We start from the raw sequence: 26,222 nt of genomic DNA, 5'->3' as shown, positions 1-26,222 counted from the left end.
CCAGGTTATTTTGGTAATTTCGAGAAAATCCTTCGGCTCGGGGAAAAAGATAAAGAGACAGTGATTTGAGGGACCATTTTTGCAATTTCGAAAAAGAACTTCTCTGGCAGACTGGCACTGACACAGAGAAAGAGGGAGAGAGAGAGAGTGAGACGACTTTTTTCGCTCCCCGGCTTCACCACCGTCGCTTCAGGTGGAGGCAATCGCCACCGTCGACGATCGCGGCGCTCGCTTTTCATCTCCGACTCTCCTCTCCGGTCGCTGCTCTTCAACGTCGCCATTCCAGCAATCGCTTCTTCCTAGATGGTGTGAATCACGCGGCCGTACTGCGAACCGCGGATCCTCAGTTCACGCAATGATGGCGAATGGTTCGTGAAGTCGATTGCTGATTACGATGTCACAGCATCAGCATCAGCAGCACACTCATGCCAACAGTAGCAGCAATGCCAATATACCGGTGAGCGAGGTGTATTGGTCTCTGGTCGATAAAGCCGACAAGAAGTTCTCCAAGATCAGGGACTTGCCCTTCTACGAGCGCCAGAGGTTCCTCTCTCTCTCTCTCTGAGCGCGCGCGGGGGTGGGTTGGTATGGAGTGATGGTGCGTGTGTGTGTCTGTCTGTGGGTGTGTGTTCACTTCCACTTTTGCCGCATGTACTGGTCAGTGAGTTAGGAGAGGGTTTTAGGAGAATTATGGTGATTGTTGTTCTCTCGTAGCAATTGTGGCACCGAATTTTAATTCGATTCATTGAATTAGAAGATAGTATTAGTAGAATTGTGGTCATGTTTTCTTCTCTCTTGGCAATTGTGGCATCCAATTCAGTTAGTTTAGCTCAGTGCTGAGTGGCAAGCTCAGTGCTGAGTGGCAACTCTAGATGTTGACCTATGTTCCCTGTTTATTAACCAAGCCAGATTTTTGCCTGTCGTATGTTTGAGATACTTAAGAAAATGGAAGTGGCGTGATTTAATTATTGTACCTTCATTTGGGTAACTTTTTCGGACATAGTAAGAATTTGTCACTTCTTTTTCATGAATTCTTCCTGTTAAGATCGGTTCATGAGATGTATGTATGGTCATGGTCTGTTAATAGGTATGACACCTACTTCTACAAGGTATTTAAAGTGTACACCCAACTGTGGAAGTTTCAGCAAGAGAATAGGCAGAAATTGGTGGAAGCTGGGCTCAAGAGATGGGAGATTGGCGAGATCGCATCGCGGATTGCCCAACTATATTTTGGGCAGTACATGCGCACGAGCGAAGCGAGTTATTTATCGGAGTCCTACATATTCTATGAGGCCATTTTGACCCGGGAATATTTCAAGGAGGGATTGTTTCAGGATCTCAACTTGGCCAACAAGCAGCTGAGGTTTCTTGCCCGGTTTTTGATGGTCTGTTTAGTCTTTAACAAGAGAGAAATGGTGAATCAGTTGGTTGGTCAACTAAAGTTGTTGGTTGATGAATGCAAGAAGACATTTCAGGTTCTTATTCTTCCCTACTGTGAGCTGTCTACATGACTGGTATTTTTAAGTTTGTGGCACTCATGTCTGTGATTTGTCTTTGGAGTTTTGCTGACACCTATATCTTGGATGTTGTCATTGACTACACATCTAGGTTTCTCTTTAATGAGTTCTGCGTGTGCATTGGACCTATAGGTTTGTCATCTTAAATAATTGTAGGACATGGAGATGGTCTCACTGAACCAAACTTACCTATACTTCCAACTGGAAAAGGAGCAGTCTTCCCTTTATTCAAAAGTTGACTAGAATGTACTGCGCTGAACCTCAATTAGATGCACGTTAGAATTTCAAAGCCTAAAAAATGTGAAGAAGTTGGACAATCTAAAGTGTTTACAGGGGTTCAACTTGCTTTTGGTTTTTCATGTCTGACATTAAATTCATGGTTTGTGGTATTGATCGTGATGTTCTGTAATTGTAGCACTGGGAATCATAGGCATCTGTCTATTCGATAAAATGATGAACTGTTGAAAAAGTGGGCCATAAATCTTAAATTGTCTTTTCAGAATTAAGATGCTTTTATCATTTTACACAGTTATTTTGACACAGCTAAAAAAAATAAATAAATAAAGTGGGGGGAGTGGGAACAACTTCCTGTTTCTAAGTAGTACAGGTTGGGTTTCGTGTGGCTCATGAAAGACAGAACAAGTTGGATCAAATGTCAGAAACCAGAAGTAGAATTGAGGGGAAACTGTGCCAAAAAACAGTGGATATCTGATCGAATTAGGAAGAAAGACTATGAATTACCAAATGCTATGATCCTGCACTTGTATAGGGTATTCTTATCTACTTGCCACGTGTCTTTAGTTTTAAAACACAGCTATTATTATGTTATTGATGGGATGTACAATCTATGGTTCTGATGAACCACTGCTATGAGAGCATAGGAGGAGCTTTTGACTGAATGCAAAAAGCCAAAACATTTAGAAATTTACAGTGTTTTAGTTTAGTATAGCACCTGAAACTAATTATAGGAAATCTAGCTTGCCCCAAATAAGCTTTCTTGAGTCTATCACAGACATATTTCCGATTTATTTACCCTATGAGGCCATTTATTTACATTATCTTATGAGTTCCTAAATTAGATCTTGGCAATACAAAGTTGTCATGCTTCTTCATTTTGTATAGACTGAGCTTCACTTGTACATGATCTTATTTTCAGGACACTGATTTTAAAGAATGGAAGCTCGTGGTTCAGGAAATTAATAGGTTTTTGAAGGCTGACACGGCTTTTATGAACACCAGGCCTTTGAGATATAGTCTGGCTTTGGATCCCCACACAGATACTCTGCCACGTGTTGCTGCATCTATTACAAATAGAAATCTGAGATTACGAGATGCAATACTGAGCAGCTATCACCATAATGAGGTAACCCATCAGTCTTTAGGCCCCTTTTCTGGGAAGATCTTTGTACCCTTATTTATCTTTCCTGCTTTTTTAATCAGGTGAAGTTTTCAGAGCTCACTCTTGACGCTTTCAGGATGCTTCAGTGTTTGGAGTGGGAACCAAGTGGCTCATTTTACCAGTCACCTGGAACTAAACTTGGTGCTTGTGCTCATTCTCGCACTAACCACTCTCAGGATATTGTTGATCATACTTTGCCTCCAAACCCGCGAAAAGCTGTTTTATATCGACCATCAGTGACCCATTTTGTGGCAGTAAGTATATTACAGAGCCTAAATCCCTACACACATGCACACAGCACAAAAAAGAAAAATGTGTAAAAAAGTATTAATAGACAAAAAATCTTACTGGTGTGCTACGTACGGAGCATGTGAGGTGGCCTCAAAATGTGATGGCAGAACAAAACATTTATGATGGTTGCTGATCTTCTCAGTCTAGCCAGCCTAAGTCAAAATATTCAATGGTTTGATTAAAAGGTTATAGACATTTCATTTTTCATGCCATCATGTTGCACAAACAATGTGAGGAGTGTTTCCTTTTACAGAAGTTTTCAGGGACCATGATTTTAGTTACTGCTATTTGAAGGTCTTCATTTATATTGCCATTATGCTCTTCTTGGACAGGTACTTGCCACTATTTGTGAAGAGCTTCCTCCAGATGGAGTTCTTTTACTATATCTGTCAGCTTCAGGTGGGACACTTTTGGATATTTTTTGGCTTATGCATGTGAAGTACAATCATCAATTCTGTGACAACTATTAAATTGCCTCAGGAAGAGGAAGATCTCCCAGTTCACTGTCAGCAGGGGTTGGGGCTTTTTCTGATGCTACAGAAAACATAGCGAGAAACCTCCAAACCGTTGCCATATCTTCTGATGAAACCTCTTGTATTACATTTCGCTCTGTAAGTAACGATGTACCTCCATCTGGACAAAGCAAAGGTGACTGCATGCATCACCGAAGTCCTTGTTTGCAGTTTGGTAATCGTAATAATGGAGGTAATCTCTGGCATTCTTTGTTGAGATATACAAATGTAATGTGTTTGTCTGTAGTTGCATGTGAATACATTACCTATTGAGACATGCATTCTGATTGCATCTGTGTTCTTTCCTTAATTGTGACTGTACTAATTCACTGGCTAGGTGTAAAGCATACTCTAATTTTCTTTTGATAGAAGCTCTTGTTGCAGCTTCTGACTTCTTTGAAGCACGTTGCGAAAAATAAAAGAGGCATCGCCAACCTTTGTATAGATCTTACAGGCTTTAACTTACTTCTAGTGGACTCTTTTGTCAATGGGAACACTCAGTTTAGTTTCACGGAGATGGTTATCTTTGAAGAGCTTTGTTAACTGAATAGCTGGGGGTAGAAAGTCGGCTTATGGCTTTCTCTTATAGTAAGCTTACTATCTGGGAAGTGCAAAAGAATATTTATCTTCTTCTTCTTTTTTTTTTTTAGGAAAGCCTAATTAGGTGCATAGAAATCAACTTTAGTCTACTGGGCTGTATTTAGATGATTAGTGCTTTTCATTTTCATAGCTTAAAGCCTAATTAATCATGTTAGTTTGTCAATTAAATAATCATGCTGTATTTTCTCGTACATTTTGTGAATCTTGGTGTCTGTTACTGATATTTTTGTTGGATAAGATTGTAATAATACAATACAGAATTTGTGAAATGGAATAGCTTTCCCTTGTATGCCTTCCTGCACATGAAATGCTGGTGCAACATATGGTTTGCATCTAGTTACTTGCTCAGTGAGGTTGAATTTTGAGAAATTTAGGGACCAAAAGAGGATCTAGGTGATGGAGAGTGAATGTTAAACAATGTTGTAAATGGTGATTGGTCTGCATTATTGGTTTTGGAACTTGTGATACTTTTCTTGCTCATTGATTTAAACAAAAATTTGGGAGGACGGTTTTTGGCTGTGTTGCACTGACACGACACACGATACGAGACAAGACATGACACGGCGACGTGTGATTTCTCAAAAAATAGAGAATTTCGACACGTTAAGATATGTTATATATTAAATATATATTTCTATATATATATGGTAAATTATCATGTATATATAAAAATATCAGCGGTGAGTTTCTTCTTCTTTTATTAGGGATTCACGATTAGGTTTTTTGGGCTAGTTAGGTATATTAATTTTGGGGTGGTTGAATATATGACTTCAGTAAATATATATATTTATAGATTTATATTTTGACCTTTGATTTATTGAGAATGCTTAAAATTGATCCCGTGTGTGTCGAAATGACGTGTCGGGGACTCGCGTGTCTAGAGCGCTGACCATGTGTTGGTTACATGTCGGAGAGTGTCCAACATGACACAGAGGCTTTCGGAGAGTGTCCGTGTAACATAGTTTTGTGGAGATCTATTAGCTATATCTCCAACTTATTTTGTGGTACTGGTACTGTGAACTACTTTTCTAAGTCTTGCAATAAAATATTCCTCTCTCATAAGGAAAGAGTTAAATCCTGTAGATGCTATTCTCCATTGAGAAGTTTCTCCTCCTAATGTTGGACACTAAACTCTCAGGTTCAAACTGCATATATCCCTGTGACTTACTTCCGTTCACAAGGAGGCCACTGGTTTTAATAATTGACAGTGACAGCAGCATGGCCTTTGAGGTAAGTAAGGGACTAACTAGATCTACTAACTTCAAGCTTGTAAATATCTATTTTTTCTTGGTAGGAGGTGAGTTAGTGAGCAACCTACTGCATATTGCCAGACTAATTCCCATGATCCTTCTTCCATTCTTAACTTCTGGATCCATAAACCTGTTCAATCGATATAAGCCAATGTTTTGCTAGCCTATGGATGCTGTGTGAGTTATGTTACCAGTGATAAAGAATTTTCATTTCTGTTAAGTCCAACGTAATTCTCCTGTTGTGCATGTAATTTTTGTATCGTGCTTGAAGTTTCTTGGTGGTATTTATGCAATAATATTGCGAATTAGGCAATGAAGTGTATGACACAGCAACACCAAACTAAACCTCAGCCTACTAAGTGCAGTTGGCAAATAATGAAGTGTATGCTACTTGGGAAAAAAAGAAGTTTTTTCAATAAATTATCATTTAATAACTGTGATTCACTAATGGAGGTAGTCTCCTACCTTTGAAACATAGCTCCTAAGTGGTAGCAATCGATGTTTATTATGTGTTTGAATATAGTAACCGCTTCTGTTATCATGAGGTGCTTTCAGCTCATTGAGATTCATTTGGATGGATTCTGTTAGGCTACAGAAGAGTGAGTCAATTAACACAATAATGTATAGGAGAAAGTGCACTTATAGATCCATTCACACCACTCTGAAGTAAGAAACATTTTCCATTAGAAGCATGCCCAAAATATTTTCCTCATACATGGAAGTATTGGCGACGGGCCGACCTCCATGATGGCCTAGATCTCGATGTCACGACCATGGCAAGCTCCGATGAGCTCCATGGCCAAGCTCTGAATAGAGCTTGCCATGATGGATCTCTGAACAATGCTCGAGCCCAAGCTCCATGGTCAAGCTCTTTTAGAGCTCGTGTGTGAGAGGGTGGGGGAGAATCGTGGTGGTTGGCATGGTGCTGGTCAGCACTGCGCCAGCAAAGTGTATCGGGTGGTGGTGGGCAGCAACGATTATGGTGGCCGATTTTGGGTTTGGATAGTCTGGACCTTGGATTAGTTACGTCGTGGTGGGTTGTCTTTTTGTGGTTTTCTATTCAAAGAGGGGCGAATGAGTCTTTTAAGCTTTGGATTTTTTCTGGAGGTGCAAATTGCAGGATTTTGTGGATTGGAAAACTTTAGTTGGTTTATAAAAATATAGATCCATCAACACCAGTCTGAAGTAAGAGACATTCTCTATTAGAAGCATGCCAAAACATGTTCTCGTACATGAAATATTTTTACCGTCACAAGATCTTAGCATCTATTCTCACCTGTTCGTGGGTCATGAGGGAGCATCTAAAACATAATTTCTTTTAACTTATTCATAGTACAACAATGCTATTACGTTCCTGCCCCTCTTCTAGTGTGAAAACTGGAGTTTGGCATGACGACGTTATAATGTTGACAGCAAGATTTATGGGCCAAAATCTTTTCCTATTGCGTACCTATTGGACTGACCTCGTGAAATTTAGAGTCCATGTGTTGTCTAAATTATGTGTCCTCCTTGTTCTTCTAACTTTCAAAAATGTTGGACTTGACTTACTCCTTGTAGAAGTCTGGACTCTGTCTGGCATAATTTAGCATTCCATGGCAAATTTAAGGATTTCAGTTGATGGCTGTCGTCGCAGGCTATACATGGAGCGGAAAAAGGAGAACCTGCTGCGCTTCTTTTATCTCCAAGAAGTTTAGCTCCAACTGTCGCACCTGATTTCTCTCGTTTCCCTGGTGGAAGCTTATTTACAGTCTTCCTCACAGCTCCATTGCAGGCTTTCTGTATATTGCTAGGTTTTTCAAGCTCCGAAATTCATATGGTACTTCTTGCTGCTCATGCTTTAATTTGTTGTTTTTTTTCAGTGTCTTTCAGTAAGTTAATGGAAATACACCATTCAGGAAGTCTTTAATAAAGCTGAGAAAATGCTTTCGTCCTCATTGAATGACTGGGGTTTGGCTTTGGCAACATCTGACTCTCTTAATCCTGTCTGGGCACAAACTCTAAATGACCCTTTCTTAAGGCGACTTCTTATCAGGTACCGATCATCTCCGTTGGCTAATTTATCTCTATTACATACATATTTCTCCTGCAAATAGACAATTGATATTTGCTTCTGATCATAGAATTGAGTTTTGTAATGGCAGCCATGTTACTCGTAAGTCTTATGTATAAGTTGGCCTGGTCTCCAACACATGCATATAGATGAGTGTGCAGATTTCAATGCTATTAACAGTTCAAGTTTAGTGGTTCATTGTTGAATTAATTGGTTGCCTGAAGACGTGGTCTCTTGCATGGCTTTCTCATGAGATTGGATCATTCGGACTGTAAGGTCGCGGATGGAGTTGGGAAGTCGAATTAATAGGGGTCGTTGAATCCTTCTGTAATGCTCACCCCAACTGACCATACGCAGATGATGCATGACATGAAAAATGTTAGTGAAGCTGGATAATGTAGTAGCATCAAATAGCTACGACAAATTATCCGTAGTTTCCTTGCTCTCTAGCACTGAGATTATGTTCAGTGACTATCTCTCATGCTAAGAGAAAAGGGAAAGCAGGTAAGCTTGCTTAATCATGAAGGAAGTAGAGTGGCATTTGCAAAGATTAGTCCTACAAATTTCAGGCTTTCACCTTAGCAGTAATGCATAAGCTTGTTTTTGTTACTATTTTCATGGAGATATTTTACAGTCTCTCCAAATCAACAGCTCAGATGTTTTGCCAAATGTGACTCCATATGCTGTTACACAGAGATGTTCAGCTGGTTAGTTTGTGTTTTTGTGCAACATATCTAGCAGAGGATATTGAAGGCGCCAAAGTTAACGTCTTGTAGCTTTCTCCAGCTTTGTCGTTGGACACTTGTCTGAAAAACTTCTGAATCCCTGCTTACACAGCTTTAATGTATGCTAAATTTCAACGATGTGTCATGTCCATAATTGATCATGATGGAAAAGTCCCCTGGTCCTGAACATTTAAAAGGTTGTCTTACCCTTCGTATCCTCTGCATAGACCTCTCTTTTTGGAAATTATGATTGTCAAAACCTTACACCAGATCAGAAAAGGCTGGTGATATTTTGGTGTATTGTAAGGGAATGATGGGGCTTTTAAGCAGGCTACCTCAAGAAAAGAGCAGCTTTCGCTCAGTGATGAAAAGCTCTCCAATCTGCTCCCACACATTACATTCTGTTTCATTGTCTTGTGTATTGTATGCTAATGTTTTTAAACTGCACGGGATTGGCCAACCTAGTTCTTCGATGCATCTTTATTTTTCTTTCACCTGAGTAAACATATTGGTCAAAATTAGGTTTTACCCGGTTTGATTGGCCAAACTAGTGAATCTATCAATGTGATGATTAAGCTTTTCAGTAATATTGGAGAATCGGGCTGTAAAGTCAGCAAAGTTCAAAACATTGCAGGTTTTGTGGGCTTATTTCTTTGACTTGCAATGAGTTATTACCACGAACTGTTCCCTTTGAACTTAGTTTACAGTTGGGATTGTCAAGATTAGTTGTTCTAGCCATTTAGCTTCTTTTAGATACGAGAATTTTCTGGCGAGTGTACAGATTGCCTTTTGACAAAGGATCTTCCAAATTATTATATAACATGCATGTTTTGCTTCAGGCTCTCCTCATCTTTCTTTTCCTTCTCTTTGTCCATTTCTTGTGCAGATTTCTGTTTTGCCAGGCAGTATTGAGTCTGTATATCCCAACCTCAGGTAAGGAGGAGTTTCTTCCCAAGTGTCTGCCCAGTCTTCCCAAGTCCGTCATGCCTACAAGTGTCGCAGTCCAAAGCGTAGTCCGTCAGATCGCTAGCATCTTCTCCGTTGACAAGAAGTTCAACTTTTCGGAAGCAATCCCCGTGTCTGAATCCGGAGAAAGTGAATCAGAGTCGATCTCATCTTCATGATGTTTCTCTGGTGCGCAGATATGTTATGTATCCTGACCACATCGCCCATATAACAACACGCCGCTCAAATTCGGTGGCTGTCCGTTCAGATTTGCCGAGATTGTGTTTGGGGTGGTTTCAAGTTTGTGTCAGGTGGCCTCTTCTTAAGTTCTGAGGGGAATGATCCCGGTAAATGCCAAGTTTGTACGCCTACGGTCTGCGGAGGTGGGACTTACAGAGAGTTTATGCATATTTTTCGGAAGTTTAGGGGAGCAAAGTACAAGGATTTTTATTTGGCTCCTGCCAGTAGCTTTACCAAAATAGAAATGATTTATGTGCTCCATGGGACAAAATTGTTTTTCAGTTCACGATCTTCTGTTTCAACGTAAATGGGTTGTAGTGAAATGACGTCACTAGTCGATACCACACGTCACAATGGACATTCGACTTTCCTCCTGATGGATATGCTGCAGGAGCATGATGCAGGAGTACAAGTGACGGCGAAAGTAAGTGAAGTACCATGTTGTAGTACTCCACCGACATATGCAAGAGACCGTTCGCTGATAATGCCGGATCCCCATTATTCATCTCCGCTAAGGCGACATTCCTATAGTCTTAAATTTTTTTAATTGTGTTAATTTAGCCTTAAATTTTTTTAAATTTTGTCACTTTACAACTAATCTTATTATTTGAATGATTGGGCGAAAGAATTATATTGACAAATTATCAAAAGTTTCATCATTAAATAGATAAATCGTCAAAAGGTTTATGATTAAATTGACACATTGATGAAAAGCTTATGATGGGATTGATCATCGTTCAATAAGTTGAGAACTTTTTGGATAATTTTTCCATATTTTAAGAGATTTACTAAGTCGAGACTACATGTAAGGCAAATAAAACGGCATCGGTCGCATTCAGATTATGATTTTGATTCAGTACATCTTTCGTTTTATCTTGTTGTATCGATTTCCCTTATCGAGAAGCAACTTTATTGTCGACATGACAATTCAACATCTTACTCTAATAATAGCTCGATCGTATTTTATTTACACGTTTGTAAGTTCATAATGATCGATTTCCTCGACCCTTCTTCACAAACTCGTTGCTCAGTAGCAGGATGGTCAGTTTTGAGGTGAGTCGATTCTTACCTGAAATTTGGAACTGGATCGGGGAGGATGGTTAGGCCCATCCGGTTCGGGTCAGTTTCCGGGTTGGACCGGACCGATGGGCATCCGCTACTCCTCAGTGGCAACGATGATGACAGAATTCAAAAACTTGCTCTTTTGAGTAAACACCAGAGAGGCAGACGGCTCGTCAATTCCGTCGATTCTGTCGATAAGCTCGATAGCAGCGCCATTTGGATTCAGATCATGGCCAGAATCAGCGACGATCCTCCTCTCCGCACGCTCGTCTTCCTCCTCCTCCTTTCTTCGCTTCTCTTGGCTCCGACGGTCCTCGCCAAGTCCCGTATCCCGATCTCCGTAAGCCCGCGGCATATTCTTGATTTTCCTCTCGTTCGAGTCTTCGTCAGCTGGAATTTCGGTTGATTTTTCGTGCATTTTTCTGCCTTTTTGTTTTTTTCTTCTTCGAACTAGGAAAATGAGATCAGACAGAAGAAGAACGAGTGTTATGCTGATATAGAGAGGTAATTGTAACGTTGCATTGATGCACCCTCTTGTTTTCTGGATAATTTTCCGTCACCAATTCGCTGCTTGTTTGGAGCTTTTTGTAAAGTGTTGTGACATGGGTAGTTGGATGCTGCAATTTTTGATAGATGGTGGAGACTTGGGTTCTGGGGTTCATGGTTGTTGGAACAAGTTGAGTTCAACTTGAGGAAGCTATTATCCAGCTGCCCGTGTGGAATAGCTACAGGAATCCTTTTGGGTTGATTGGCTTGTCGATGAATGATTTTGCCTGTTCAATATGATCTGGTTGTATCGCATCGTATTAATTGTCTTAGCACAGCTTCAATCGAGCGCCTTCATGTCATCCTTATTGTCTGGAGGGAAAAACTGTATAAGTTCGAAGTGATGCAGTATGCATCCATATGTTGCTGTCATCCTATTATTGATTTGATTAACATCCACGTTCCATGTACGAACTAGTTCTTTACCCCTTATGTTGAACTAATAGCATGCAACCTCTGTGAGCTTACCACGACTTACCCATCTAACATCTTCTATGGATATTGACCTTGAAGATATAGTACTTGGACGTTTAAGGAGAGCAAGAAGCACTTGTCTAATCAGCCTACCCAACTTGAAATTGTACATATTTTGCTATTGATATCTTTATAACATTTGAACAGTAGATCTGATAGCAAAATTCCAGACCTTTAAGAAGCTCGCGGTAATAATACTAGCTGTTTCCGCCTTTTAGTAGTGTTACGGAACTCACTGCATATATACTACACTTCTTGGTTCCTTTTCAATGTCCTTGCTAGTCTTAGGCCAAATCTTAGCTTCTGCTCGTGGGGACGTGTTAAAGCATTTAGATATTAAAAATGTCAGCCCGTCTGTTAATATAAGATTTCAAATGGATTGTCAGTAGGCCCACCAATTTGTACACAGCTCACAACCCGTCGTGTTTCTCTAGTTAGTTCCTCCATACCAGTGCAAAACGATAGACTCACGGCATATTTGTGATGCAAGTCAATTGTGAAGGGGTGTTCACAAAGATCTTCGTTTAGAGAAATCTAAATCACTTTTGAATGACTCTCCACATTTTCTATTCTTGCAGCGGCTTATGGGGTTGGCAATGCAAGTCTTCAACGGTTGCAAAGGAAAACTGTGCTTTGAAATGCCTTTCACCAACTTGTTATGAGATTGTCTATGAGAGTGATCCAGTAAGAGGAACCTCTATTAAGTCTCACTATATCTTTTATTCAAACCCTTATATGTTCTAGCTTTCTTAATACATATATGGACGTGTTCATTTTGTAGCTTGAAGAAGGAGAGAAAGACTTTACACGGGGCCAGGAATACAAATACTGCATGCATAAGTAAGTTCTATCTTGTAGATACTCATTTTGGCAGTGACAAAAATAACTAATTAAATTATTTGCTAATTTCCATATGCTGGTGTAGAAGGTAAACATGAAAGTCTATATTTTGGAGTAGGGCAGGTGGGACTCATTGATGCTGGGGCATAGTTTTCCCCAAGTAGTTTTGAGTGTTTAATTTCTTTCTTAGTCTTATACATTGTCAAGACTCTAATTAGTGGTTATGTGATACACATGCTACATTTGATAAAGTTAAATACCTAAGATCGAAAGACTTAATTTAAGTTTGAGTTCTATTTATAGTTGGAACCCAATATATAAGTAGTCTTTAAGACACTCTGTAGCCAGATGTTTTATTCTAAATGTATTTGGTTTCTAGGCCCCAGAATATCAGGTTTAGTTTCTATTACTATTCTACTATATTTTGCTTCTAGTTCCTTCAGGTGCCTTTTATATTTTCAGTGACTAACTACCATGACATATGGTGTGTGTTGTTGTTAGGGCATATAATAGAGAAGTTGAAAATTGTCTTATCCGCTTAACTGTCATATATAATAGTTGATGAATAGAAGATTCTTCTCTTAGATTTATTCAAGTGTTGAGTACCTCAGAAGGTTAAATTAGATTGTTTCATTTAAAATCTAGAATGGACGTTTAAAGCTGCTTGTATATAAGAATAGGATGATTCATGTGGAAGTACTTTGAATACATAGCTTCTCTTTACTGTAATGATGTGACATCAACCCTCTAGAATATAAAGTTATTGGAGGAGTATCTTTTAGGTATTATGAGGTTGTCAGCCAGTAGGAATGTCAAGGAAGGGATAAATGATCATAATCTGCAAGAAAATAGTAGAAAGATCCATTTGATGATGTTAATTATCTCCATGGCCTGATTACAGGATTTCAATGGACTTTGTATGCTTGTAATTTCTTTCCATCTAATACCCTTAGCTCTTGGGGTGGACATTCTAACAGATGAGATGGGAGTGCCATGTCATCTTTAGTAGTTCCTTAGCTCAAGTGTTAAAGTGAAACAAGTTCTGAGTTTAAATGAGGAAAGAAGGAAGTTTGTTATTGGAGGTTTAGGGTGGCCTGTCCCTGATAATAAATGTGTGGCTGTTGTAACCCCAACTTTGAAGCTAAATATATACCTCTGTTACATAATAGAACGATTTAGTATGACTCTAGGTTTAACTAGGTAAATTCTTTAAACATTAGAGCTATGCAAACATTATGTTCCAGTTAAAGTCAAAGCTAAAGCCACAACTACCCGAATGACACACTTATGATTGTGCTTGCAAAACTATTGCGGCCTTTCAAGGACCTTTGAGTGCCGCACGATATGAGTTAGCAGTCTTGCTTTAGGTGTGGCATCAGGCATATCCTGCTAAGACAACCATTGAAGCTTTTGCTATGGCCTTTTCATGAGACATGGACAAAATCGTCCGGAAAGCCTTAAAAGTAATAAGAAGCTCCAGTTTTCTCTAGCAAGCTTTAAAAGTAGGAAATCTAATCCATTACAAAACATGCAGCGGCGTTTATCTCTCCCTCTATCTTTCTCCACCCTCTCCAATAAAATAATGAACAGACAAAAGATACAAGTGAAAAAGTTAGAATGTACGAAAAGTCAGCGAGAGCGAAGCAAGAGTAATCTTCAACAACTCTCACAATGCAGAGTTTAAATATACGGAGTGTCTTCCTCTGCTCCTTCACTGTTGCCAATACCAGCAAACGACTACAACCCTTCACTCATGCGGGTAGAAACAATGTAAAATTCAGTAGAACGGGTGAGATAATTTAAGAGCAAGACAGAAGTAACACCAGGGGTTTCACATTGGAAAGATCCATTTACTAGAGTGTTTATCAAGTACGTATATTGCCAAAGTCAGCAGAATAATTATTAAGGAATTAGAAACCTGGCAAAACAATATTGTTAGCACAATTTTTTATGATGTCTATTTGTGAGAATGAGGAGAAATTTATTAAGCTGATCAGTTTTGCCCTATATGCTGGTTAACAGTGACAGTCTATCCCAGTTGCCTTGTGGTACTTTTGGCTTTCGTCGGTTAGTGGAAACTGCTCTAACTAAATTATCATCGGCCTATACAGCTGTCTTGATTTTCTCTTTCGCTATAGAGAATATAATGCTCACCTAGAATGGAGATGGGCATTCCAACAGAATGTGCCTATCCTTTAATACTATAACCAATCTCCCTATACTTCACATCTGAAACATAGGAGCTCCGTCATTGAGCTGAGAAATTTTATACGAGGCATGCATTCTTCTTTCTCACCTTATTAGAAGTCTCCAGCCCCTTAGAGAGGAAAAAATTATATTCAAGGATTCTTTCCTTTCAACAATTACTTTAGCAGGATCAATTTTGGCCACTCAAAACCTCAACCGAAAATTCTCGATCACTTGCAGTTCTAGAGGTTCTGTGATATCTCTTTATAATTTCATTGCTGAATATTCCAATTGCATTTTTATGTGAGATGGCCGATTAGAGAGAAGTGTGCATACATCTCATGTAGAACGGAGGACCATTTTCCTTACATGTGAATTGTTCTGTTGAGGTGGATGGTAAGCATAACACTGTGTTTGGGCTATTTTTGGTTAGGCGCGTGCGGCATTTTAAAAGGTGATAGGTCCAGTGAGAAACTGTCCACCCACACTACTGAGTTTAAGGGTGCGCATGAAATCACTTCTCTCCAAGAAATCAACTTCTGATCAAAAATTGATTTCTCTACTTCTCTTTAAAAGCATAAGTTGATTTTTCTACTTCTGCTCCAGATTGACTTCTGATAAGAAAAATTTGTGTGGTAACGGTTGAAAATTTCTATTTTTGAAACATTATTAACAAAATTTTCGGCGGCGATGGTCGGCAGCCGCGTTGGTCGGCGGCCATAGCGGCGGCGGTGGTCGGCGGCCGCGGCGATGGTCGGCGGTGGCGGCGGCGGGTCGGTGGCGGACGGTGGTGGGCAGCCGACGGGGGGGCGACGGTTGGGCGGTGGTGGGCAGTCAGGCGGCGGCGGTCGCGACGGCGGCGGTCGCGACGGCGGCGGTGGGTGGGCAATGGCCAGCGAAGGCGAGTGTAGTCCAAGAAGTGATTCTCGAGCCTAAAAGTAAAAATTTTTTACTTCTCAAAATTGGCCGAAAATCTTATCAGAAGTGAAAAATCTTGTTAGAAGTGAAAAATGCTACCAGAAGTCAATTTTTTTACCAAACCAATTCCTACTTCGATTAGGTTTTTATCAAATACATTTCTCTGTCAGATGGGCTTCTGGCAGAGAAATGAAAAATCAGATGTGATTTCATGCGCACCCTAAACTTCCCCACTTCTGGTTTCCGATGCAATTTCTTGTCCTTCCTCTACTGACATGTACTCGTATCTTTTAGTGGATTTTCTTGCTGTCATGCTTTTCCATCTGTCTTTTCAGGGTAAAGTACTCTTTTATATCTGTTACACACCATCTTATTTCATTTGTTTCTGTGCTTCGCAGGTTGTCACTGGGAGAGAGCCTTGAAGGCATCAGAGGATCCTTTGCTTAATTAGGCAACTTTGACATCATTTCAGATATAATATTCTTTCGATCGAGAGAGAGAGAGAGAGAGAGAGAGAGAGGGAGAGGGAGAGAGAGAGAGTTGTCTAGAAGCAAAACTTGTGGATACCTCTGGCTATGTTACTTCTGCTTCTGATACTGGGACAGGGCATGTTGGTTGTGGCAAAGTATAAAAAAGGAATCAGTCTGGGTTCCTTTCTGGAACAAATGGGGTCAATGATAACTCATGTATCACTTTGTCTGGTCACAAAGGCACCATGACTGTAAAATAAGAAACTTATTATCGGCTCGAAGGGTACTTAAGTTCAGTTGATGCTGATGTGAGCATGTCATCAGAGTTTAATCTGTTACAGAACAGAAACTCTCCGGTTCTTTGTAGTTGAGGAGTGCATCTTCTTCTATTATGATTCTCAAACCCCAGTATTCATGCAGAAATTTTTGACTCGTTGGCCTGGCTAATTACCAACAAAGATCTAAAATTGTTACATATGTTCGTGAAATTTAAAAGATAAGCAAAGAGATGATAAAATATAAGAAAATGAAGGAGTTGAACAAAAAAAAAAAAGGGATAAGTGCAGTGAGGTGGCGATGGTATGGCGTCGATGGAGTCCACCGATAGTTATGGATGAGATCGGAGTGGTTACATTTTGATGTTGTCTCCCATTTGATGTTTGTTTGCCTTCTGAGATGGACAACGTAATTAACCCGTTTATGAATATATAAAAGTAAGTATTTTGCCAATTTATTGAATGATTTTATTGATTGCTTGTAGGTTAGTGAACCTATTGAGGCTATACCCTTTAGGCGCCGAGTCTACATTTTCATGTTTGCACTTGTATGATGACCTGTCTTCTATTTAGTCTTCCGCATGTGCCAAATAATGTATGAAATATCAAATTAAAGCAGAACACGTTAATTAGATCGGTAGAGAGCTTGGGACGCTATAGATATTAGGGATGTTATAATGACACAAAGATAACCGTTGGTCGGTTATGTTTTATCCATTCGTGAAGTAACTTCCAGTAACCATTGAAAAGTTGATTGCTTTTATTGTGATCCACCGAGACTCATGTTCAAAGTTGTAATGGAACTCATCTCTTCTTTAAAAAAAAAAAAGTCGAAGAAATCACGTTCGATGACAGGTGTTTCGTCATGGGCCATTTTGGGCAAAACAATACTAACATAGAGGTCGAGCCGTTGCACCACATCGGCGACACCATCTATACGTACAATTCTTTCTCGTCCTCGTCGATTTTTGGTCAAATAATTGTTTTCGTTATTAACTTTCAGACCCAACATTTTCTTTTATCAAACTTTTCTTTTAACAGTATACAAGAGTTTTAGAATTTTACTTCTTTACTTTTTTTTTTTTTTGGCGTACATCACCTCTTTGGATCAAACCGGGCCACTTCCATTAAGGGGGAAAATTTTCAAAAAATCACAAACCTTTTATACTTTTGCTAATATAGTCCCAAATCTTTTAAGTTTATTAATTTAGTTCTAAACTTTTTACATTTGTGTCAATTCATTCCTTCTTGCTAAAATTGGCCGGAAATCGTTGAGGTGGCGCGATAGGCTGTGACGTGGCCCATTGTAAAGACATTTTAATATTTTTCAATTTCATATTAATTTTTTTTCCTTTTTTTGTTTTCTGGTCTTCTATTTTTCAGCGGTTGGTGAGGGCCACGATGCCTCGTTGAGCAGGGGGGAGGTTGCAGCGGTCGCTCGGGCAAGGCTCTCCCAAATATGGGCAAGGCCAACACGGCCGTGGGGGGTGATGCCAGGTGTGGGCCACAACCTCACCCGCGCTTGGCGAGGACTCAACGACCCTCACCAACTGCAAACAAATAGAAGACGAAAAAATAGAAAAAGATAAAAATTCATAAAAATAAAATGCACCAGTAAGAGCCGGTGGCACCGCATCGGCCGATTTCTAGCCGCTTTGGTCGAAATGACTGAATTGAAAAAAATGCAAAAAGTTTATACCGAATTGGCAAACTTAAAAGGTTTAGGACTAAATGATAAAAAATACAAAAGGTTTAAAACTTTTTTTGATAATTTTTTTCCAATCAATATCAGGTGGCTGGTAAGGAATTACTTTTTAATTTTGATTCGCCCCCATAGGGGTCATGCCAGAAAGGAATCTAACCGAGACATCGAGCCTATTACTTTACAATTTTTTTTGTCAATTCATCACCAACTCGACCAACGCTTCGGATATACTTTGGTTATCGATCTAAACTTTTAAATGAAGTGAATTATTGGAAATAGAAAGGCACCCTATCCTCATGCAATAGTTAATTAGCCATCCTGTCCATCTCCAACATACAATGATGCAATGTTTGCTAATCGCTCTACTACTATATAAAGTTAATTAACATCAAACATTTACCTAGTATTAAAAATTTTCAAATTTTATAACATTTTAAAAATTTCTCCCCGAGATAGGTCAAACCTTCATGGATCATTTCTTCGTTTGTTCTTTCAAAACATTTTCGATGCTCACTGCTTTTTCAGTCACGCAATGTGTGAGCTCTTTTTTTAATGACTAGGCTAAGTGCGAGGGAAATGATAAATTAATTAAATATTAAACAATCTCTTCATTTAACAACTTAAGTTTCTATAACAGCTAGCAGTGTTCTGCATAGTTGCCGATTATCCAATCGCTCGGACCACTTTTATCGATCAATCTCACTCAATCGACCAGCCTCAATTGCGCACATCGTTAGAGTGGGCTATTTTTCGGTGTGAACAACGTGAAAAGCTGGCACATGTAATTAATTACACAATTTACAAACTACAGAGAACAAAAGCTGAAGTAACTTTTGATTTGATGCCCCGTACGTTTTAGGGCCATATAAAGTCGTGTTAATTAAAAGAGCTTTCGCATAACTCAGAAAAATAATTCATCGGTGAACGAAAGTAAATTATGTGCAAATACGTAATTAATGCAAATGTGTAGGCATCTAATTAGCAGAGGAACTGCAGAGCTCAAGGCGCATAAAGCGGAAGCTTGTCTGGTCAATTTTTTTTTTATTCAAGGTGTGATTAACTCGTGCTGATTTTCTTTAAGCCTGCGTAAGGTCAACTATTGTTCTCAGAAGGAGGTAGGAAAGGTAAATAAATAAATAATAGGAAATAAATAAATAAATAAATAATAGGAAAATTTTCAAATAAAGTTTCGAAGTGCTTTTATTTTCTCAAATAAGGACCCGAGACAAACCTTACTTCAAACAAAAGCATGAGGTGCCATCATTATTTTAAAGAAGGAAAATGCCAGGGCATTTTCGTCCTTTATTTTTAATTTTTTTTCCTTCTTTTCTTTTTCTGATTTTCTTTTATTTTCTTTTTGTTTTTTTTCCCTTTTTCTTTGTCCTCTCCTCTCCCCCAACCCTTGCCTCGGTAGGGCGCCCCTTGTCCAAGCCAACGTCGGGTGAGGGCTTTCCTTGCCCGACGCCGGCGAGGGCAACAACCCGAGCAGAGGGTGAGGTTTGCCCCGGCCCACCCAAGTGAGGGCGAACATTGCCTAATGGTGGCCTTTGCATGAGGCGGCGATGGTCGAGGGAGGGGGGAGGAAGAATAAAAAGTAAAAAGAAAAAAGAAACAAGAAAAGAAAAGGAAAATAGAAAAGGAAAAAAAAGGAAAAAAATTCAAAAATATAAAGGACGAAAATGCCTTTCGGGCATACTTTTTTTGAAATAATGACGGCATTTTAAGCCCTTATTTGAGAAAATGAAAGCATTATAAGTTCTTATTTAAAAATTTTCTCATAAAATTTTTCTTTTTATCCAATAAAAAGATGATAAAAGAAAGTGATGCGTTTGAAAAGTTAATTTAGAACACGGTTATTTGTCCGAAATTTGATGCAGAGGACAAAGAATTATATGAATTGATGGCGTGGTTGAATGACTCGATCATACTTTAGTATGCTTATGGATCTCAAATAATTTTTTACCTTCACTTTTAAAATTCTCATCTCTTTTCAATTCACCTATAAATATGTCAATGTGAAACATTCGCCACGTAAAATAACTCTTGTTGACATGTGATATGCGCATTAGACCTAACCAACCGAATTAAAAATAAAAGTAAACCCTGAAAAAAGAAGGGGAAAACAAAAAGAGAGAGCTGAAAACTATCATTTGCCCACAGTTAGAGGTATGCATCAGTCCGGTCCAACCATAGAAATCGGATAGGATCTGACCGAATTGACCCGTTATGGGTGATTTCCGTTCCAAAAATTTGAAATCGAGAATAATCGGTCTAATTTCAGATTCCATATAAGGAACCGAACCAACCGGACAGGATTAGTAGACCAGCCCATATTAGTTTTTTAAACAAAAAATTATATTTTTATGTAAACCCTAGACTAGTAGATTACATTTCAATCTTCAATGAAATAGAGTGATGACTTGCATATATAGTAGATTATATTCTGTTTGTCCATATGTTTACAACTAGAAGTCCTAAAACTAGTCACAAAGTACAATTGAGTCCCAAAACTTTTAAAAGTACAATTAAATTGTACAACTTGTCAAATTGGTGCAATTAAGTTCCTTCGTTAACTCTGTCTAACTTGGCTAATCGAAAATAACATGACTTTGATTATACATGGCAAAATCATGAAACATTAAGGATAAAACGACATCATTTTGGTCCAAACTTGATCTTTTAACAAAATTTTTATATAAATTATACTAAAAATTTAGGAAAAAAAAAAAACACATGAAAACTCAAGCCATAAGTCGCCCCACCATTGGCTGGAAGGCCAACAATGGTGGGGGGATGGTTGGCAAGGGTCGCCTAGATCGATCGAGGGCCACATCTCGCGGGAAAGGGCCGACGAGCCTCGCCGACCACTAGTTGGCTATCCCCACCATTATTGGCATTGTTCGGCGATGGTGGGTGATGGCGGCGAGGGCCTCGGCTTTTTGCCTTCTCCTCATTTTTTTTTTTGAATAAGTGTATTGGAAAACCTAAAACTTATTACGAAAGTGCAATTGAGTCCTAAAACGTGTCAAATTGGTGCAATTAAATCCTTCCGTTAATGCAGTCCAATTTCGCTAAAGAAAAATGCTGATGTGACTTTATTTTATTATTTTATCTCTCCTACGTGGCGCTAAATGGGCTTGTCCTTTATGTTTTAGCCACGTCGGTGTCTTGGCAAGGGCTCGCCCTCACCTAGGCAAGGCCCCACAAGGTTGCTCCGGCCTGGATGAGGGTTGGTCTCGCCGGATCTAGCAAGGGTAGCCCTCACCGGTGCTTGCCCTTGCCCAAACAAGGCCTAACAAGATCGACCCTTGCCTATGGCGGGCGAGGGTGACCCTAGCCTAAGTTAGGTCAGCCCTTGCTGGCCAAAGAGAAGGGAAAGAAAAAAAAAAGAATAAAGAATAAATTATGAAAAAATTATTCATGTTAGCGCCAATCATGTCACATAGGATCACTAGCATCCACATCAACGATTTTCGGCCTAAATTAGTCAGATTGACTTAATTGGCAAAAATTGAAAATGTTAATATTTAATAAACCCAATTGAATAGTTTAGGATTGAATTGGCACAAATGCAATAGGTATTAAAATTTTTCCGGTACTTTTCCTATAGTTTTAGGCATTGAAATAATTCCATCTATTTTGACCAATTCCGGGGAGCCAGTCAAAGCAATCATCAATGACAATGTTTTGTCAGTGACAAATCATTTTTGGTCTGCAAAATTTATTTAGGGCTTGACAACCATTAACATCTTAGCTAATCACTCAATTTAGTGCCTAATCCTTCCAATCACTCCACGCGTGATCATTCCATCAGTTAAAATAAGGAGAAGGGCCAAGATCAACGTGCCTAATGGAATGGTCGAGTAAAGGGCGTACATAATGACTGCGTGAGGTAATAGAAAATTAATCATAATGATCTCAAGACCACCACTTCACCGTCCACTTAATAAATTTAATGAAATGCTAAATGCGTTCATTTAAGATTTGTCACATTCACTTTATTTCTTTTAGTTTTAAATAAAATATATTTTTTATTAGGTTTAGTAATCGATGATTTGCTTGGTTTCATAGTTATATATGAAGTTTCTTTTTAGGAAGACCTAAACATTCTAGAGGTAATCATGCTTGATCTTGGGGTGCGTTTATTTGAGTGAAAATGTTAGTCGGGAATTAGTTTTCTGAACTTTCACCTTGTTTGATTCGTTGAAAATGACTTAGTCAACTAAAAATTCATGCATAAAACTAGAAGAGTGAATTTCTAAATCTAAAAAGGTGAAAACACTTTTCGAAATTATTCCTTTTAAATTTTATTTTTATCTTTTTTTATCTTTTTCCTCTTCCTCCATTGTTGTCGACGGGTAGAGGCCACGGGTGAGCTCGTTAGGTCCTGGTGAGCTAGAGGTCGGCAAGCCTCGAGCTCGCCCGGTGGCCGTCGCGGTCGATCGTCGTGGAAGAAGAAAGGAAAAGAAAACGAAAGACAAAAAAAAGTAAAACATAACTTAATAGTGTTTTTTAAGTTAGTTTATAATTGCTATGTCAATCATAAAAAATTATAAAAATTGTCATGTCGACACCGGTCGTCCTACGTGCTATTGCCGGCATCCACGTCGGTGATTTCCAGCGAAAATCGATCGAAAGGATTCAAAAGGTTTAGGAATATACTGGTCAAATCAAAGGTTTATAACTAAATTGACACAAATGGAATAAGTTAATGATATTTTTTCAGTAAATTTTCCTATTTCATATACCAGTAGTCGCCCCAATAAAACTTAGTATATAATTTTGATTATACTTTGTACACTTGTATGGACATGCCCGCACGAGTGTAGGAGTAAGTTTGTCCAAAAAAAAAAATGCAGGAGTAAGAGAAAGTCGGCTGTCTTAATTGAAAAAGAAAAGAAAAACAAAAGAGCATTTATTAATAAGACCACCAGCAACTGAATTTCATACGAGCATCCACCTTTGTTCAAGATGGCCACTCAATAAAATTCTTTCGCCAAAAAAAACAAAGTCAGGCGTTTTGGGTCAAAGAAAGGAAATGCGCAATGCGTACTCTTCCTTCCACGAGCTCCTTTGATAACACGAGCAAAACTTATTGAAGGAATTCTTATTTCCATGAGCATTCGTGGCCAATTTTAGTCGGAAATTACCGACATGGATGCCGACCGTCCTACGCGGCAAGACCATCTTACGCGACAAGATTGGCACCGACGTTGGTAAATTTTTTTAGTGATTTTTTATACTTTTTCTTAATATTGCGATTGTCTTTTTTATTTTTATTTTTATTTTTATTTTTCATTGTGACTAGCGAGGGTGAGGGGCTGCGAGACCCGGGCAAAATTCGATGAGGGCGGCCCTCACCCGGCCACCGGGGTCAAGCTCTCACCAGCCACAATGGAAAAAGAAAACATACATAAAAAGAAAAGAAAAACATATAAACAATATGAAAAGAAATACTAAAAAATTGTCAAATTTTGTCTACGTCGAGGCCGGTCGTACCACATAGGACATATTACATAAATATCAGTGATTTCTAGTCAAAATTGACATAAATGCGAAATGATTTAACCGAATTAGTCCAACTAAAAAGTTTATTACTGAATTGACACAAATGCAATTGATCTATGGCTTTTTTGGTATTTTTTTTCCGCCATCTTGTGGTGATGCCTATCTTTCTCTAATGATCGTGTATTGATGCTGCCTTTGACAATGTAAATCATGGGTCATCGACTCAATATTGATCTCAATCTTGGATAGAGAGAGAGAGAGAGAGGGGGGTGATGGCCACGGCGGTTGGCGGAGGCGATAGTGGGGGATGGTGGTGGCATGGTTACGAGGTCGGGGAAAATAATGTAACGGAAAGTTAAGAAAATAAAGAAAAGAAAAAGAGAGAGAACACAATTCAAACATTCATATCACATGTTCTAATGCTTCTTACTTTAGAAAAGGATAAGTTTAAAAATTGTTAATTTACATCCTAAGTTTAGAGAAGTCAGGGTTTTCTATCCTTTATATCTAATTGGTGGGCCTTCTCAAATGAAAAATTTAGGGCAGATTAATAACCTTATCTTAAATAAAGTCTCCTCTCCCTCTGCTCATCTTTTCTCTGCACCTCCTCCTGCTACAGTGCCGTGGTCGTTGCCGTGGTCATTGGCGCCTTCGCCGTCGACTAACCCCTCACAAACCGGTATCGAGCTCGCACCCCCCCTCTCCCTCACTCTTTGCATTATCTCGGATTGGCCCTTGAGACCGCGCGCCAGGTCACCGTCGGAAGCCGAGGTGACCGAGGTGGCGGGGGAAGAGAGAGAGAGGTGGTGCTTCTACAGGCCACGGCGGAGCTGGTGAAACCGATTCTGGAAATGAAACTCGGTGTGGTGTGGGTTAACGACCAGGACTAGAGAACTGAGCGGATGGGCATGGATGCGCGTTGCCCCTTTTTTTTACTCTCCTTTTTGTCATAATAAAACCTCAATGTTGGCTACATTTAAACATGTAATCAATTAAACTGAGATTGTGTTTGTTTGATTGAAAAAAAGAATATTTACTGCGAATTAACTTTCTGGATTTTTACGCGTTTAAAGCAAAATAAAAGATGCATGATTAAATTTAATAAAATGAATTCCCCAAACCGGAAAGCAGAAAAAATATTTTCCTAAAATATAATTTTTCGGAAAGAATTTTCGTGGAATAATGACACAAATGATCTTTGAACGTTAACCTAATGTGTAATATGGTCCCCGAAGTTCAAGGATGATATTTGACATTTTCTTATAGTTCGGAGAATGCAAATGAGCTTTTGGAGAATATAAATACCTTAGCTTAAGGGGCTTTGGAAAAATGCAAATAGCATTTGGTAAAAAATACTTTGAAAAGCAACTTTCGCTTAACTAGTATTTGATAAGAAAAATTTGTAAATGAGCTTTTTTACAATATTTTTTTAAATAAAATATAATTAGAAATAAAACAAAGGAAAATAAAACCTAGGGCAATGGTCAGCGGCCGCGGTGAGGTAGATCTCGCGTCATCGGCGGTCGGCCAAAGCCATTAGAGGTCGGGCGACCTCCGATGACCGTCTCCTAGGTTGCGTGAGCATGGCAACGAGGCTCGAGATCGCGCGACCCAAGTAGCCATCACTAGGGTTGCACGACCCGGGTGACGGCTTGCTAGGGTCACTTGGGTCGAGCGACCCCAGCGGCTGTTGTTGGAGTCGCGTGACCCCCGACAACCGTTGCCTAGAGTCACGCGGCCTAAGCGATAGCCAGCTGGGGTCGGGTGACCCCCGACGATCGTTGCCTGGGGTCATGCCGCCCAATCGACGATTGTCGAGGGTCACGCGGCCCCAGGCAGCCATCATCGGGGGTCACCCGACCCTTGGCAATGTCGAACGCATTCGCCGGCGAGCCAAGCCGGATCCGGCTCGCCGGTGGGGTAGGGTTTCATTTTTTAAAAATTTATTTTTTAATAAAAAATAATTGACAAAATCAGAATTCAAAAGAAAAAGTGAGGACATTTTTGGAAGAAAAAATCCTAGCTCAGCATTTGGCTAAATACTGAAAGCTCAATGCTGGTTCCTACTATTGAGCTTTCAATATTTTCAAGGCCAACTTTCATCCCTAAGCCTCTTGAGAATGGTTGCCAAATGCCCTATATTTTCCCCAAGGGGCTTTGGGGCTCCAATGGACTTTGGAAAAGCTGAACCAAATCCATTCTAAATTAAACATGTTTTAAAAGTTCGGGGACCACATTAAATAAATAAAAGTTCAGGGACCATATTGTGTATTGGGGTAAAGTTCATGGACTGTATCAATTAAATTGAAAGTTTAGAGACCACATTACATATTAAGCCAAAGTTCAAAAATAATTTGTGCCATTTTCTAAATTTCTTTTCATGACGAAATTTTCTTCGGAACAAACAAACCCCGAGATTGTTTGAAGGAGACTTTTCCCACGAGGAAACTATGGCGAGATGGGGAGGATCCTATAATAGAGATATGATATCTATCAAGTCAATCTCCGATGTAAAAGTAATATATAAATTAATTATGGAAAGGAAGAAGATATCAATATTTTTCTTTCACTAGCTTCCTTCCTTTTTCTTCTCAGCATGGCGACCCAGCCATCTTCAAGGAAATAACAAAGCAATCTTCTTCTTCTTCTTCTTCTTCTCCAAAAAGCAAACCGCCACCTGCATAACCCCTCTCTCTCTCTAACCAGCC

General features: G+C 39.3%; 2 protein-coding genes across 2 annotated transcripts; both read left to right on the top strand.

Annotated features, from left to right (window-relative positions):
• The first annotated feature begins 81 nt into the window (after window positions 1–81).
• LOC115757132 (protein SCAI) lies at window positions 82–9,880 on the top strand. The gene is made up of 10 exons (XM_030697244.2): window positions 82–543; window positions 1,088–1,475; window positions 2,674–2,880; window positions 2,958–3,170; window positions 3,540–3,606; window positions 3,688–3,912; window positions 5,458–5,549; window positions 7,203–7,385; window positions 7,465–7,601; window positions 9,231–9,880. The coding sequence occupies exons 1-10, from the start codon at window positions 395–397 to the stop codon at window positions 9,466–9,468; spliced, it is 1,899 nt and encodes a 632-aa protein (XP_030553104.1). The 5' UTR covers window positions 82–394; the 3' UTR covers window positions 9,469–9,880.
• Window positions 9,881–10,625: 745 nt separating this feature from the next.
• Window positions 10,626–16,341, top strand: LOC115757133. The gene is made up of 6 exons (XM_048275631.1): window positions 10,626–10,931; window positions 11,046–11,095; window positions 12,190–12,295; window positions 12,393–12,451; window positions 15,955–16,043; window positions 16,078–16,341. Exons 1-5 carry the CDS (start codon window positions 10,626–10,628, stop codon window positions 16,001–16,003), a joined length of 570 nt encoding a protein of 189 aa, XP_048131588.1. The 3' UTR covers window positions 16,004–16,043; window positions 16,078–16,341.
• Window positions 16,342–26,222: the final 9,881 nt, after the last annotated feature.

This window comes from Rhodamnia argentea, chromosome 3, assembly GCF_020921035.1.
Source record: "Rhodamnia argentea isolate NSW1041297 chromosome 3, ASM2092103v1, whole genome shotgun sequence".
Classification (NCBI taxonomy): domain Eukaryota; kingdom Viridiplantae; phylum Streptophyta; class Magnoliopsida; order Myrtales; family Myrtaceae; genus Rhodamnia; species Rhodamnia argentea.
This window is presented reverse-complemented; position numbering and strand designations above follow the sequence as displayed.

Bases quoted from the DNA above. Each gene is read 5' to 3' on its own strand.
- LOC115757132 (XM_030697244.2), top strand. From the start codon at position 395: ATGTCACAGCATCAGCATCAGCAGCACACTCATGCCAACAGTAGCAGC. The intron at 3,171-3,539 runs GTAAGTATATTA...CTTCTTGGACAG, and splicing joins CAGTGACCCATTTTGTGGCA to GTACTTGCCACTATTTGTGA. The intron at 7,602-9,230 runs GTACCGATCATC...TTTCTTGTGCAG, and splicing joins TTAAGGCGACTTCTTATCAG to ATTTCTGTTTTGCCAGGCAG.
- LOC115757133 (XM_048275631.1), top strand. From the start codon at position 10,626: ATGGTTAGGCCCATCCGGTTCGGGTCAGTTTCCGGGTTGGACCGGACC. The intron at 11,096-12,189 runs GTAATTGTAACG...CTATTCTTGCAG, and splicing joins TGTTATGCTGATATAGAGAG to CGGCTTATGGGGTTGGCAAT. The intron at 12,452-15,954 runs GTAAGTTCTATC...TGTGCTTCGCAG, and splicing joins TACAAATACTGCATGCATAA to GTTGTCACTGGGAGAGAGCC.